We start from the raw sequence: 13,704 nt of genomic DNA on the forward strand, positions 1-13,704 counted from the left end.
AAGGATTAGTTCCCAAAACAATGTTCCCCCCAAGTCTGCAGTTCCATGAGAACTTCCCTCTTCCCATCAGGAATTGAGGCTTTCAAGGCAGATTTGGAGAAGGAGCATTTTTTGGGAGCCCTTCAGAACAAACACCAGGCTTGAAAACAAGATTTTCTTTTGGTCAAATTTTGCATTAAAATGAATCATTTTTTAATCTGCCCTGGGCTGGTGATCACAGTGGGATTGGATCAAGGATTGATGATCTCTGAGGTCTCTTCCAACCCAAGTGAGAAGAGCAACGAGGCTGGAGAAGGGACTGGATGTGGCACTGAGTGTCCTCTGAAACACCTCCAGGGACAGAGAATCCAACATGTCTTGATCCAACCCCACTGTGATCACCTGGGCTGGTGATCATGTCTTGATCCAACCCCACTGTGATCACCAGCCCAGGGCACAGAGTGCCCTGGGCTGGTGATCACAGTGGGGTTGGATCAAGGGTTGATGATCTCGGAGGTCTCTTCCAACCCAAGTGAGAAGAGCAACGAGGCTGGAGAAGGGACTGGAGCACAAGTGCTGTGGGGAGAGGCTGAGGGAGCTGGGGGTGTTCAGCCTGGAGAAGAGGAGGCTCAGAGGTGACCTCAGCACTGCCTGGAACTGCCTGAAGGGAAGTTCTGGCCAGGTGGGGGTTGGTCTCTTCTCCCAGGCACTCAGCAATAGGACAAGTGGGCACGATGTGCTCAAGCTCTGCCAGGGGAAATTGAAGTTGGAGAGCAGAAAAAACTTCTTTGCAGAGCAGCTTTTCTGTTGCTGAGGTTGGGCCATGAATATTTACCCACAACTCATCTGGCTCTAAATAAATTAATTCTTCATGTCCTGCCTTTGCTTTATAAAGTGCCTGAAGGTGCTTCTGGTTTACCCTTTGGGTGAACCCTGAGCAGGAATTTGCCAAGGAAGGAACAAAACCTGCCTAGTTATTTTCTCCCAGGTTAAAGGCAAACAAACCTCTTGGGAGACTTGAAAAAATTGGATTTTTTTTTCTGGTATTTTGATGATTTCTGTACCCTCTGCTCTGTTTCAGAAGGCAGGGAGTGTTGGCATCCAATTCAGGGAATACTTGGAGTTATCTCTGATCTTACCCAAGGAATTCAGGAATTCCCAGGAGATTTTTTGCTGTCTGTCCCAGTTATGAATAATAACAGGTCTCAGATGCAAACTGGGTGGAGAGTCCTGTCCTTGTCCCCACCCTTGGACAGACACACTGAATTTGGATAATCCCAGAAATGAATTTTTGGAGAATCAACTGGATAATCTCTGTTATTTTATTAGCTGGATTTTTCTAGTGCTGTCACCCCCCATTTATCTCTAGAAATACATTTAATTACCAGTTGGTTTGCCCCTGGAAGGTGGGATTTAATTCCTGTTCTTGACCTCCTTGGTGGCCACTGAAGGGGATGTGAATCAACCTCCTGCTGAACAGACACATCACTAAAAACCTTGGAATAACAGAACTCCCTGAAATGCTTCCAGCTGGAATATTGCAACAGCCTGGGTTGATTTAAGCAGATGAGATTCTATCAGTCATTGCTGCAAGATTCATAAAGCCCCTCTCAGCCTCCCCAACCAGTTGGTGGTCAATTTTCTGCTCTTTAGGAGCTGTTTTGTGCTCAACTGTAGTTAAAAGATACATAGAAATTAATGAAAATATTAAAAAATAAATACATACATTTGAAAAAAGCCCTTAGAGAGATGGTAGAAACAATAACACTGATGCTGATCAATTAATGCCTTCCATTTAGCAATGCAGTTCAAAGAGAAATTCCTTTATTTTCCTAGAGATAAACAAACCCCAAGCACACAGACACGTTTTAGTGTTTAGGGAAATAGAAATAAAGGAGTTTAAAGCCAGTTTAATAAAGGAGTTTAAAGCCAGTTTAATAAAGGAGTTTGAAGCCAGTTTAATAAAGGAGTTTAAAGCCAGTTTATTAAAGGAGTTGAAAGCAAACCAGGCCAATTTCTTCTCAAAATCCACCAGCCCCAGGTGGAAAATATTTGTCTGGGTGTGTTTGCAGCAGCACAAAAGGGGCTGAGATGCACAAAATGTCGTGATGCTCTTGGAGAAAACAAACTGCTTTTGCCAAGTGGAGGTTCCACCTTCCCAGTGTCAGGGGAGGGGAAAGGCACATCTGGAGTTTTTTTATTTCTGCTGGTGGATGCTGAGTGGTGGTTGTGGGCCAGGGGGGCACTGTACAACAGCCTGATGTTTCTGTTTGTCATTGACTCTGCTCTTTCTTTGTCTTCTCCTTGCTGGAATCTCCCTGTAGGAGTTTCATGGGGTAATATGTTCTTGCTGTCTCTTGCTGCACTGTTTTGCCTGTCCAACACTCTCCACCGTGGAAACGAGCCATGCTCCACCCATCCCATCGATCCTTTGGCTCCCCATTATCCAGTGAAATGTATTTTCCCTTAACAATCCTCATCCATCCCGATTTTCCTGAAGAGAGTCGTGGCCAGGGAGTCAGAAAAAAAAACACATTGCAAGGTGTATTTGTAGCGAAAGGATTTGAGGGGGAGACTCAGTGGGTGCAGCACTGAGGGGTGAGTTGCATGGAAATCTGAAGGATTAGGTTGAAAGAAGGAGTTTTATTCTCTTTTAGAGGATTTAACCCCCAAAGAGCAGAGCTGGAAGATTCAGGACTAACTGGAAGATTCAGAACTAACTGGAAGATTCAGAACTTACTTAGTGCAGCCTGGGCAGGGCAACCCAGCTCTGACTCTGAGGGAAGGTCTTTGCCATGAGAACAAAGAGCTTTTTGAGAGGCAACTTGTCAAGAAGGAGGTTCCAAAAGTCGTATTTAACCCTGTGCAGGGAGGTGGCAGCTCTGCTGGGAGTGCAATGAAGTTTGGGGACAGGGTGGGAGGCAGCTGTGCCATCTGTGCCCTCATGCCAAGCAGGACAGAAAGGGACCTGGGGGGACTGAGGGACAGGAAGCTCAACAGGAGCCACCAGTGTGCCCAGGTGGCCAAGAAGGCCAAGGGGATCCTGGCCTGGATCCAAACTAGCGTGGCCAGCAGGCCCAGGGCAGTGACCCTTCCCCTGGACTCTGCCTTGGGGAGGCCACACCTTGAGTGTTGTGTTCAGTTCTGGGCCCCTCAGGTCAGGAAGGAGATTGAGGGGCTGGAGCGGGGCCAGAGAAGAGCAACGAGGCTGGAGAAGGGACTGGATGTGGCTCTGAGTGTCCTCTGAAACACTTCCAGGGACAGAGAATCCACCACGTCTTGATCCAACCCCACTGTGACCACCAGCCCAGGGCACTCTGTGCCCTGGGCTGGTGATCACAGTAGGGTTGGATCAAGGGTTGGACTTGATGATCTCAGAGGTCTCTTCCAACCCAAGTGAGAAGAGCAACAAGGCTGGAGAAGGGACTGGAGCACAAGTGCTGTGGGGAGAGCCTGAGGGAGCTGGGGGTGTTCAGCCTGGAGAAGAGGAGGCTCAGAGGTGACCTCAGCACTGTCTGGAACTGCCTGAAGGGAAGTTCTGGCCAGGTGGGGGTTGGTCTCTTCTCCCAGGCACTCAGCAATAGGACAAGGGGGCACGATGGGCTCAAGCTCTGCCAGGGGAAATTGAAGTTGGAGAGCAGAAAGAAATTCTTTGCAGAGAGAGTGCTCAGGCATTGGAATGGGCTGCCCAGAGAGGGGGTGGATTCCCCATCCCTGGAGGTTTTTCAGCTGAGCTTGGCCGTGGCACTGAGTGCCATGATCTGGTAAAGGGACTGGAGTTGGACCAAGGGTTGGACTTGATGATCTCAGAGGGCTTTTCCAACCCAATCCATTCTATGATTGTGATTCATGCCAAGCAGGGCAGGGACTGGGGGGGGCTCCCCCACTGCAGAAAGGGTGCAAAGAAAGGTCTCTGCTGTGCTCCAGGGAATTGGGTCCTCCATTCTCTCTTCTCTCGAGGAAAGCAGAGCTTTTAGAGCCAGGAAAAGGGTGGCTTTGTGTTTGGGCAGAGTGCTGTGACCTCCTTTCCTGGGCAGAGGAGGAATTCACTCTCTGCCTCGGGGCTTTGGGGCAATCACAGGAGGCTCTGCCCTGCTCGGAATTTTTGATGGCGCGATTCTGAGAAGTCCGTGGTGTGTGAAATCAGAGCTGCTGGCAGGAGCAACAGAAACAAGGAGCTTCCATTCCACAGAGCTCTTGAATTTTTAAAGGCCCTTTGATTTATTAAAGGGGGGAAAAAAAAAGTCTTTGCAAAGCTCTTTTAAAATGTTTTGAATGTTTTAAATAAACGAGCAGAAAAAAAAAAACAACAAAAAAAACCCAAAACAAAACAAAAAAAAAACCTGCCACAGGGAAAAAAACCAGAACTGGCCTAATCCAATTCAAATTGATCTAATGCAATATTTTTATTCATGCAATTCTTTTTTATTATTATTATTTTTCAAATCTGCTGTTTGCTGCCTGTCTTTACCCCGTGCTCTTCTGAATTTTGTAGCTGTTACTCTGCAGTCAGCTGAGATCCTGCCCTTCCACAGCCAATTATTTTTGTTGTCAGGAATATTCAGGTCAAATGTGTGCTTGGCTACACCTTTTGACTGAATCCTCTTTCCATCTGGACCTTTCATTTTGTGGGACATCTGGCTTTGTATTAAAGCAGTGAAAAAAAAAAAAAAAACAAAACCCAAGATTGGTAGAGGGGGTTCTGAAAAACACCAAACCCAACCCTGAGGGTTTTATTTGAGAGGCTGAAATTGTTGCAGAGTGTCCCTTGAATTAAAATGCAATTTGCATCACTAGTTCAGAGCACCAGGCCACTGGAAAAGCTTTGTCCTACAGCAGGAACCTTCCTGTGACAAGAAACAAGGAATGTTTTCAGGATTCTCTATATGGCTTAGAGCACAAATCCCATTAACATTTAATTGGCTCACGCTCTTTATTTGCTTAAGTGCCTGAATGGAAAGAAAAATAAAAAGAACTCAGCCCTCCTTAGTGTCCTTCACTGAGGCAGAAGGAATTCTGTGTGAGAGGAGCTGTCTGCCCTTCACCTCAGCTCTCGGGGCACTCACCCCACACCCCCATGCCAGGGAAGAGCAGGGTCTGCTCTGCCCCACAGAGCCCCAGAGGGTCTGTCTGACCTCCCCCCAAACATTAAACCCCACTGGAGTTGTTGCTTCCCCATCCCTGTGGGACCAGAGCAGAGTTTGTTGTCTGGAACTTCCCTTCCTTGAGTCATTAGTGCAGTTGTTAATTAGCAGGGTGAGGTGTCCAGGTCTTCTGGAATCAGGAGCACTGGCAGATCACAGAATCCCAGACTGTTCCGAGTTGGAAGGACCCCCAAGGATCATCAAGTCCAACTCTTCAGTCAATGGCCCACACAGGGGATTGAACCCATGACCTTGGCATTGTTACAACCAAGTTTTAACCAACTGAGCTGATCAGGCACCACATGGGAATGTTTGGGGCTTCTGGGCTGTGTGTTAATCTGCAAACCAGAGACGTGGCCATGGATGGGGGAGAATTGAGTGGAGCTCTGGGCTGGGTGTCCCACCTCTTCTTTTCCTGCCCCAACCAGGTGGCCTTCAACTGTCTCCCCTTCCCTCTTCTCTCACCTCTGCTTTCCTTGTGTAGAGAAATCCTGGGAAACATGGAGCAATGCAATTCATTTGCTTGGCCTTCCATGGGGTGGATGTGGAGGGGGCAGCCAAGGGGATGGGATGACCATCAGTCCTGGGGACAGGCTGGCCAAGCCAGGTGGTATCTCCTTTGGTGTCTCCTTTGGTGTCTCCTTTGGTGCCTCCTTTGGTGTCTCCTTTGGTGTCTCCTTTGGTGTCTCCTTTGGTGCCTCCTTTGTTATCTCCTTTGGTATCTCCTTTGGTGCCTCCTTTGGTATCTCCTTTGGTGTCTCCTTTGGTATCTCCTTTGGTGTTTCCTTTGGTATCTCCTTTGGTATCTCCTTTGGTGTCTCCTTTGGTGTCTCCTTTGGTGTCTCCTTTGGTGTCTCCTTTGGTATCTCCTTTGGTGTTTCCTTTGGTGTCTCCTTTGGTGTCTCCTTTGGTGCCTCCCTTGGTGTCTCCTTTGGTGCCTCCTTTGATGTTTCCTTTGGTATCTCCTTTGGTGCCTCCTTTGGTGTTTCCTTTGGTATCTCCTTTGGTGCCTCCTTTGGTGCCTCCTTTGATGTTTCCTTTGGTATCTCCTTTGGTGCCTCCTTTGGTGTTTCCTTTGGTATCTCCTTTGGTGCCTCCTTTGGTATCTCCTTTGGTGTCTCCTCTGGTATCTCCTTCCCCACAACCCAATGCCCTTTCTACTTCCCTCCTGCCTCTGATTACCCTCCTTGAGAGGCTGAACAAACTATTTTGCAGTGCAAAGGCTCCCTTGGAGCAGCTGAGCTGCAGTTTGGAGGCCCAGCTGGAGGCTCTGGTGACATGGAGGTGGTTGCAGAGACCATGGCAGGGATGGTTCTTGATGAGTTAAAAGCAAATATGCAAAGCCAAGCACAGGCCAGACCTTCAGCTCTGCTAAACCCTGAAAAGGAAGCCAGTAAAAGCTCTGTTGGCAGTGTCTGCTTCATCCAGAACAGATGAAAGGGTTTCTAATGAGAGTCAAACATTATTTCTTTTAAATATGTAATAGATGTTTTGTGGCATTAACTCAGTCCTGTACCCTTGTGAGAATGAGCTCCATGACTTGGATTTCCAGTCAGATCCATCTGGGATGGATTCAAGTGGCCCTAAAGCAGCCCTGGAAGATGAGAGAGGGAGAGGAGCTACCTCTGCATCCTGTTCCCCCTCTCCTCCTATAAATCCTTTGGGAAGGCAGTTTGTGTTCAATGTAGATGTCACTGGGATGCAACCCATGGGCCTCCAAAAATTCCTGTATCTCACAGCTTGTTGGGTCTCAGGAGAACTGCAGTGCCTGGTGATTGGAGAAAGGGGCTGGAGAGGAGCTGGGAATGTGTGTTCCTGGATTCAGGTTGTTGGGTCTCAGGAGAACTGCAGTGCCTGGTGATTGGAGAAAGGGGCTGGAGAGGAGCTGGGAATGTGTGTTCCTGGATTCAGGTTGTTGGGTCTCAGGAGAACTGCAGTGCCTGGTGATTGGAGAAAGGGGCTGGAGAGGAGCTGGGAATGTGTGTTCCTGGATTCAGGTTGTTGGTGGGGAGTTCTCAGTCCTTTGGCAGTGGGTTGATTGCAAAAAGTCTCTTTGCAGGGCTGAGCAGGGTCAGGCACCCCAGACTGGGTGGGTTCTGCACTCCTGGTGCTTCTCCCTTAGCTCAGTGTGGAGGGCTGGGGGACAGAGGGTGGGGGGAGCTCTGCAGGCCCTGCCCAAACCTCCTGGGGGTCTCTTGGACTTCCACTCCTTTCCTCCTGGAGAAGGAGCCAGCTGGGACAGCACAGGGCAGGTGTAGCAGCATCTGTTCCACATGTTCTTCATTCCCACCTGTGTGACCCCAACACAGCCTCAGACCCAAACCCACACTCATGAACTAAACTCTGTTGTTACAGATTTCCATCCCATTGTTCACTCCATATGAAATGAAGGGGAATGTCATTGTTTTGCTGTTGGGTTGGAAGAAGATGTAACTGTGTCTTTATTTTGGAAGTGCACGAGGAAAGGAGCTCTGTCCTTGCCCTAAACCCCGCTCAGTGTTAACAGGAGGAACGTTCTCAAGCCTTGCACTCAGTTTTAGCCAAACCTAAACCCCCCAGAGTGACTTGCAGCACCTGCATGCCCAAGGGGGAGGTTTGCCCAGCACTGCCCAGGCATGTAATATGCTGCAATATTACATGGCCCTGCATGGGTTTGGCAGCATGTCCTCCAAGTGACACTCAAGGATGCAGGAGAGGAGGAGCAGCAGAGCTCTGGCCCTCCCCAGGAAGGCTCCTGTTCCCTCTGGGCACAATGTTCCTGCCACAGAAACCCCCTCCTGCCTCGCTCAGCTGCTTGGGAGGATGGAGAGCCAAGTGGCACTTTGTCCCTTCTCCTGGGGTTGGGATGGATGAGCTGAGCCTCCTCTGCTGGAGGCTGCACCAGGAGCTGCTGCCTGGCTGTGGAAGGGCCCCAGTTGCTGGGGGAACTCGGTGAGTAGCTGGAAGGGAGTGAAGGCTCCTGTGGCTGAGCACTGCCAGGACCATGTCCTGCCCACAGCCTTCTCCTCTGTGCTGATGGACACGTCTCACCTGCAGCCACGGTGAGGAGGGACCCAAACCCCCGGCAAAACACCCCCACACCAAACCAGTTCCACCATCAAACCCACACTGGGGACCTCTAAATATCTGAGCTGGTGAACTGAGGACCAAATGATTCCCCTCTTGTTGTTCTTGTGCCTTTTCTCCCTTGCAGAGGAACCAAAGGCAAGGACATCAACACCATCAAGTCCCTGCGAGTTCTGCGGGTCCTCAGACCTCTGAAAACCATCAAAAGGCTGCCAAAGCTAAAGGTCAGAAAATCACCCCACATTTCCCTTCTCTGCAGCTTTGTGACTGCTCCAAGCTGATGGACTCAACCCAAGTTATTTCTGTTGCTTTGATTTCGTTGCAATTAATCTCTTTGCCAGATTAGTAAAAATAGCTGTGCAGATGTTTAGCAAATGTCAAACACTTGTTTCTTTTGCAAACATTGTGGGCAATGTTATGCATTACTGGGAATCCACAGGAAAATAAACCTTCTAAAAAAAAGGAAAAGGAAAAAAAAACCACTCCTCAAGTAAATTAAATTACAGTACATAAGTGGGATGCTCTTAGAAATGCTACAGGAGAAAATGGGGCTTGGAGTGTTTGACTTTCCCCTGGAGAACTTCCTATGAATTTTGCAGGGTTTTCCAGGGGCTGTCAGAAGAGAAATGTCACTGCTGTGTGAGGAGTTGTAGTCTGCTCATCTTTGTAATAAATAATCCATAGTGCAGGGGGTTGGGGCTGTGCCTTTTCACCTCCAGAACACTGAGCTGCCAAATAAAATAAACACAGAGCCTGCAGTTCTTCATTCAACACCATCTCCCCAACACCTTGAGATCCAGCAGGAGTTAAATTCAATAATTTCTGAGGTTTCCTATGGAATATTCTGTGAGAGATGGAGAAAAACCAATGGGGGCTTCTGCAAGGCTGAAACTGCCTGAGACAATTCCTGTTTTCACATCAAAATGAGGGTCAGCTCTTCCACACGTTCGTTTTTGTCCTTGCCCACCATTCAGGCTGAAATAATTTGGATTTTAGGTACATTAAATTTCTCTGAAAAGATAAGAAGCATTAATGTTGAACAATGCAGAGAATGGTCTTCATTTGGGAAGAAATTTAAAATGTAAAGCTCTGAGGTTAAAAAGAAATAGTCAGCAGTAGCTGACCCCCTCCAGGGCACTGGGGGACATGGGGAAGTGCTGGGGAATGGTTGGATTTGATCATCTTGGAGATCTTCTCCAACCTAAACAATTCCATGATTCTATGATTAAAAGTCTTCAAAATCATTTCAATTTTTTTTTTCCCCTGTGTGCAACAATCAGCAGGATTTATGGGCTGAGCAGGGCTAGCCCAGGGTTTGAATTCAGGGGTTCTGGGTTGCATCAGGAGGGTGAGTTTGTGAATTATTCGCTGCCGTGGGAATAATTTTGTGCATGACTTTGTGAATCATTCACTGCCATTCACAGAAACAGGAGCAGGATTGTACAAACCCTGAGCTTGGGCAGCAAGGCCACTCCATTTCTATTATTATGACAAACTTCTCTGACTAAAATTAAACTGCTAATTACTCATCACAATGAGTCAGGGACTAATAACCAAGCAATACATGCACTTGAGGAGTCCTTTGCAGGCACTTCAGGAGTGACATGAGCTGACCACGTCAGGCACTCTTAATTTTGGTAGACAGTTCTTTAGAAAAATATTCCAAGCATTTGGTTTGTATCTGGTATATTTTTCCCTGTTGTTCAAACAGTTTTTCCCTCTCCATTGGGAGTAAAATGAACACAAGTACAAGTTCTGTTTCATGACTGGCCCCGGTCCTGACAAGCTGCGATTGTGTTTATAAATTTTATGGGCAACACCAGAAAATTCAGTGCCACAGCCAAACTTGCCAGGAAAGCAGGAGGTGAAGGAGGTGGGGTTACTTCTCCCAGCTTGGAGATGTGTTTGCCTCTTGGTGTGCAAGTCCTTGAACCCATCCCTGGGCTGTGGGGTGGGGAATGACTCCCAGAAAAGAGAGATTTAGGTGAAATAATGGGAAGAAATTCTTCCCTAGGGGGTGGTGAGGGGCTAGGTTGGAATTCCCAGAGAAGCTGTGGATGTCCCATCCCTGGAAGTGTCCAAGACCAGGGCTTGGAGCAACCTGGGCTGGTGGAAGGTGTCCCTGCCCATGGCAGGGGGGGAATGAGATGATCTTTAAGGTCCCTTCCACCCCCAACCGGTGATTCCATGAGTGTATCAAGTGTGGTTGGATGGATCCCAAGATGCTGGATGAACTTTTTCTTTCTTCCAAGCCCTTGACCTTGCTGTCCTCCCTCCCCAGGCTGTCTTTGACTGTGTGGTGAACTCCCTGAAGAACGTCCTCAACATCCTCATCGTTTACATGCTCTTCATGTTCATTTTCGCTGTCATTGCTGTGCAGCTCTTCAAGGGCAGATTCTTCTACTGCACTGACGAGTCCAAGGAGCTGGAGAAGGACTGCAGGTACAGCTGGGGGCAGGGGCAGGGTGGGGAGCAGCCTTCCTCCTCCAGCAGCAGCTCCCCAGGCTGTCCCATGGTCTCCTGTAAGTAAGAGCAGCACTGGAGTCCCCTGGAGGTGAATTCCTCCTTTTCCTGGGCCATTCCTGGCTCTGATCCAGCAAATCCTTCCCCAAGTGCTTAAGGACACAGAGGAATCAGCTCCTTTCCCAGGTGGGGTTTTTAAGAAAAGGGTTTTTCATGGTGTGACTCCTCTTTGTACCTGTTGCCTTGATTCTTAGAACTCACAAGAAGTAGAAAAACAGAATGAATAAATAATGAGCAGCGTAGGAAGTTAAAGAGCTCCTAATTAGCAAGAGAAGGGACAATATTGAATATCTTAAAAGCCCTGTCCTGCTTTGCCCTTTGCAGCAGGCTCAAGGTGTGTTACCTTCCTCATTTGCCTTTTTTCTTGGCACCCAAAGCACATCCTCAGCACTGCCCAGCTCTGCCTGTCCCTCTCCTGCTGCCTTGTCCCTGCAGGGCATGGCCCTGGTGGCATCTCAGCAGTCACAGGGGCTGTCACTGCAGCATTTCCTTGCAATGATGGGAGGATAAGACAGGAGGAAATGTGAGGTTACACAGAAGGGGAGGTTGGAAGGGGAGGACTCCAGGTCCCTCATCCCCTAAAAGCTGGACCCATTGCAGAGTTAGATCCAACCCTGAAGGAGGAACCAGAGACTTTTTTCAAGGAGCAGAGTTTTCTGTGGGGTCAGACAATTTAGGGACCAGCTGTTAATTGCTGCCTTTGCTTAATGAATGAATGAATGAATGCCCTCATTACAATTTCTTTCATGTCTAGACCTCAGATCCAGTTCCTGTGGCTAAAAATGGCTCAGAAATTGGCCTTGACTTCTGTCAAACCCCGGGGCTGTCCCTTTGTCTTTCAGCCCCAGCACAGTCACACTTTGCTTCTCGATGCTCCTCCGTGACTCATCAGAAATGGCTGATTTGCTTTAATTGCCTCATTTGCTCTGAATCTTTCTTCTTCCCAGGGGTCAGTACCTGGATTATGAAAAAGATGAGGTGGAGGCACAGCCCAGGGAGTGGAAGAAATACGAGTTCCACTATGACAATGTGCTGTGGGCTCTGCTCACGCTCTTCACCGTGTCCACAGGGGAAGGGTGGCCAACGTGAGTACCCGGCCCTGGCAGGGAAAGGCAGAGTCCCACAGCTCTGAGGGACCTGGGAAATGAGAATAATCTTTTATCAAGCCAAACTTTTCTTTCCTTTGTGTGATTGGTTGATGGGGGAATCAGCGTTGGGTGAATCAGCTTTGGGTGGATCAACGTTGGGTGAATCAACGTTGGGTGAATCTGTTTCTCTTGATGTTCTTCTGATGCTCAGGCAGTTTGCAGTTCTTGCTTCAGGCTGTTGGACTTGCCCACCTTTCTCAGTGTAAAATTGCTCATGGAAATGTAAGAAAATGAAGGGGGGAAAGTACTGGGACCTGTGCTGAGAGTGTGCTGGGTATGACAGTCCCTAAATGACATTTACTCTTCAGCATGGGACTTTATTTTGGCACCTTCTTCTGCTGGGACATGTGGAGTGCAATTTGTGCTCAGGGTTTCTCCATGGCAGGTCTTCCCTTGTCCTCCACATTCAACTATTTCATAAAATATCCTTGTGGGTCCTTCCAGCTTGGCATATTCTGTGATTCTGTGAAAATAAGGAATAAAACAGCATCAAGTCTCCCTTTGCCAGTCCCTCACTGTGTTCCCCTACTCAGACATCATCAATACCTTTTTTTTTCCCTGCTCCTACTGGTGACCAGAGATGAGAAGCCAGATCCACCTGGATCCTCTCCCCTTGACCAGGGGTGGGATCAGTGGATCTGCACGTAGCAAATCACCATCCTGCAGAATGGTGACACCAGAAGGGCTTTCCCACAAAAATATCCTCATGGCAAACTCCTTCCCAGCCCCGGAGACGGGAAGAGGTTTGAGCTGAGCATGGTGGGAAAGCCCTGCACGTGGTTGAAGGGTCACTGAGTGCTGCTGAGGTGCTTCCCAGTGATTGTTGGTGACCTTTCTCCTCTCTCTGCCCTTGATTGCAGCGTGCTGAAGCACTCGGTGGACGCCACCTACGAGGAACAGGGTCCCAGCCCTGGCTACAGGATGGAAATGTCCATCTTTTACGTGGTGTATTTTGTTGTCTTCCCTTTTTTCTTTGTGAACATCTTTGTGGCGTTGATCATCATCACCTTCCAAGAGCAAGGAGATAAAGTGATGTCAGAGTGCAGCCTCGAGAAAAACGAGGTACCCACGGCTTGGGAACGCACAGTTGGCACCGGGGGGGCTCAGGGCACCTCCATCCCAGTGGGTGCCCCCTCCTCATCCGTGGGGGGCTGGGCAGCAGTTCTTCTCTGAGGGCTTGTGGGGTGGAGACCAAACAATGACTGGCTTTCAGGTTTGGTGTGGAAATAAAAGCAGAGAAAGCCCCCAATGTCACATGTCCCCCTGGGTCACATCTCTGCTTCAGAGTGGACATGAACCTGCCCTGGTGCCCAGAGAAACTGTGGCTGCCCCATCCCTGGAAGTGTCCAAGGCCAGGTTGGACAGGGCTTGGAGCAACCAGGGCTGGTGGAAGGTGTCCCTGCCCATGGCAAGGGTTGTAACCAGAAGATCTTCAAGGTCCCTTCCAACCCAAACCATTCTGTGATTCCACATTTTCTAAGAATGAAGGTGTGAAAGGAGACAAATCTTTGGCCTTTTGGAAACCAAACTGAACTAGAATTGTGGCTCCCCAGAGAAAGGAGATGAGATGAGATGAGATGAGATGAGATGAGATATGAGATGAGATATGAGATGAGATGATATGAGATGAGATGGGATGGTTTCCCCCTGACAGAAGCCAAAAGTAGATGCCTTGAGAGGAGTGTAAGACCAAGGCAAGAACATGTGAGGCTTCTCTTGAATGCCCCAGCAAATACCATTATTCTCAGGTCAGGAAAGTGGTTTTAATCTGATTAGTGGCATCTGTGTATCTTCCTTCCCTGGATGCATCTGGTTTCCTTCTGAACCCACAATCTCAACAACCT

General features: G+C 48.6%; 1 protein-coding gene across 1 annotated transcript in view; it reads left to right on the forward strand.

Moving 5' to 3' along the window:
* LOC139681048 (voltage-dependent N-type calcium channel subunit alpha-1B-like) overlaps nt 1–13,704 on the forward strand; it is a 355,721-nt gene that overhangs the window by 281,957 nt on the left and 60,060 nt on the right. Inside the window, exons 26-29 of the mRNA XM_071574188.1 lie at nt 8,317–8,413; nt 10,471–10,631; nt 11,660–11,797; nt 12,721–12,922. Of these exons, the coding sequence (XP_071430289.1) occupies nt 8,317–8,413; nt 10,471–10,631; nt 11,660–11,797; nt 12,721–12,922 (598 nt within the window). The remainder of the gene's footprint in view (nt 1–8,316; nt 8,414–10,470; nt 10,632–11,659; nt 11,798–12,720; nt 12,923–13,704) is intronic.

The sequence above is a fragment of the Pithys albifrons genome, chromosome 20 (assembly GCF_047495875.1).
Source record: "Pithys albifrons albifrons isolate INPA30051 chromosome 20, PitAlb_v1, whole genome shotgun sequence".
NCBI lineage: Eukaryota > Metazoa > Chordata > Aves > Passeriformes > Thamnophilidae > Pithys > Pithys albifrons.